This window comes from Condylura cristata, unplaced genomic scaffold (genome assembly GCF_000260355.1).
Source record: "Condylura cristata isolate star-nosed mole 26May11 unplaced genomic scaffold, ConCri1.0 scaffold00015, whole genome shotgun sequence".
NCBI lineage: Eukaryota > Metazoa > Chordata > Mammalia > Eulipotyphla > Talpidae > Condylura > Condylura cristata.
Genome location: NW_004567116.1, coordinates 5,449,729 through 5,451,442, shown reverse-complemented (window position 1 = coordinate 5,451,442; position 1,714 = coordinate 5,449,729). Strand labels below are relative to the sequence as shown.

Here is a 1,714-nt window from a genome sequence, read left to right as displayed (position 1 = left end):
CCCTTCAGAGGTCGGCTGCTGGCTGCGTCTTCCCTTCTTTCTCCCAAGGCCGGGAATGGCTCTTCTCCTTCTCAGTTCTTCCTTCAGAGGCTAGAACCTTCTCCTCTGTCTTCAGAGGCTGACAGGGCTGTCTTGTCGGGGCTGGAGCTTCCTCTCCTGCTCTGTCTCTGGAGCCGGCCCTCGGCTCCTCCCACCGGCTCAGAGCCTCCACCAGGCTGCCCCGCCGGAAGTCTGAGAGGACCATCTTTCACTCCGTGCTTGGCTGCGCTGCGTAGCCCGTCAGCTCCCTGCTCACCCTGAGTGGCAGCCACCCTCCGGGAGGAGGCGCACGGTCTCTGAGGAGCAGCTGCCACGCTGACGTTGGTGGGGCTTGGAGAGAGAACACTGCTGCCCCGCCAGCTCCCCACTGAGGCGGCTGGTCCCTGCGCTGCTACAGACCCGGGGGCCTACAGACACCTTGCCTTTCCCGCAAGGCATCTTTCTGGGCATGGGACTCCTTCCTCCATTGCTCTCCATCTTTCCAGCAATGGGGTCTCGTCAGTGTGGAGATCCTCCTCCTCCTGAGAGCTGCCTTGTAGGTGCATTAAATCCAGAAGAGTTCATGAGCCATTAGGCTCAACACTGTGATGTGACAGGTCCCCGGAGGGCAGCCTCTTGGGGACACGGGGGTACGGGAAGCACTCGGAGGCCAGCACGGAGGCCAGGGGGGCCCCAGGGGCTGCTGGCCAGCACAGGTGTGCGAGAGGTGGGCAGGTGTCAGAGGGAGCATGGCGCAGCCACACCTGATGTCAGCTGGTCCGATCGGGAGCTGGGAGATGAGAGCCTGCTGCGCTTCTAACCGCCTAGTGGGCCTGGGCCACCTCAGGCCCCGCGCAGAGCAAACCGCATACGGGAGTCCATGGATTCCACTATCTCCGGCTGAGTGGCCGGTGCTTCTGAGTCCTCTTGTGTGCACTGGCGGCAGCTAAGTGCAGGGTTACATGGCTGCTGTGTGGCCGGCCAGGGCCACGTGTGAGCCTTGTGTGTCTCCCACATGCGGCCGCTTCACCTCCCCTGCGTCTCACCAGCCGGTCTGCGGGCTGGGAGACGAGTGGGCCATCTTGGCCTTGCGTCCTTGGACGACCACCAAAGCCCTGATTCGAAGGGTGCGTGGCCCTGTGCTCACGCAGAGCTATTGCAACACCCGAGTTATGGACCCAGCCAGGAGCCCAACAAGGGGGGTGGTGGGGAAGGAATGGGGTGTTCAGCGTGTGCACAGAGCATAGCAATGCCCCAGTTAACAGAAAAGAGGAAACCTGCCTTGGTGACAGCATGGAGGGGATGGGGCGTGCCAGCCGCGTCAGAAGACAAGCAGACACTGGGTGACGCTCTCACGTGTGACCGTAAAGGGTCAAAGCAAAGGAAGAGACACGGCAAAACCTGGAAATCGGACTGTGGAACGGAAGCTGCGAGGTCGAGGTTGGGGGGCGTGGGGGGAGGGCGGGAGGGGGGTCCCGTGCCCTGTGCGCGCTTTGGCGCTGGCTGCGGTGTGGTGACACACATCTGAGGGGGCGTGAGCCTGGACCCCTAAACCCTACAGCTGTAAACCAGTGTTAACAAAGAACACAAGTTGAAGTAAAATAAAACATTGTGTCATCAAAAACCGTCAGGGGACCCAGGCAGCCTCACAGCAGGCAGTGCGCGGTGCCTGGCAGCCACTGGCGTTTGTCTTTCC

The 1,714-nt window shown here is 61.8% G+C and overlaps 1 protein-coding gene across 1 annotated transcript in view; it reads left to right on the top strand.

Moving 5' to 3' along the window:
* The window catches only part of LOC101621181 (glycine N-acyltransferase-like), a 6,184-nt gene extending 5,606 nt beyond the window's left edge, over nt 1–578 (top strand). Inside the window, exon 5 of the mRNA XM_004683434.1 lies at nt 525–578. Coding sequence (XP_004683491.1) covers nt 525–578 — 54 coding nt within the window. The remainder of the gene's footprint in view (nt 1–524) is intronic.
* Nucleotides 579–1,714: the final 1,136 nt, after the last annotated feature.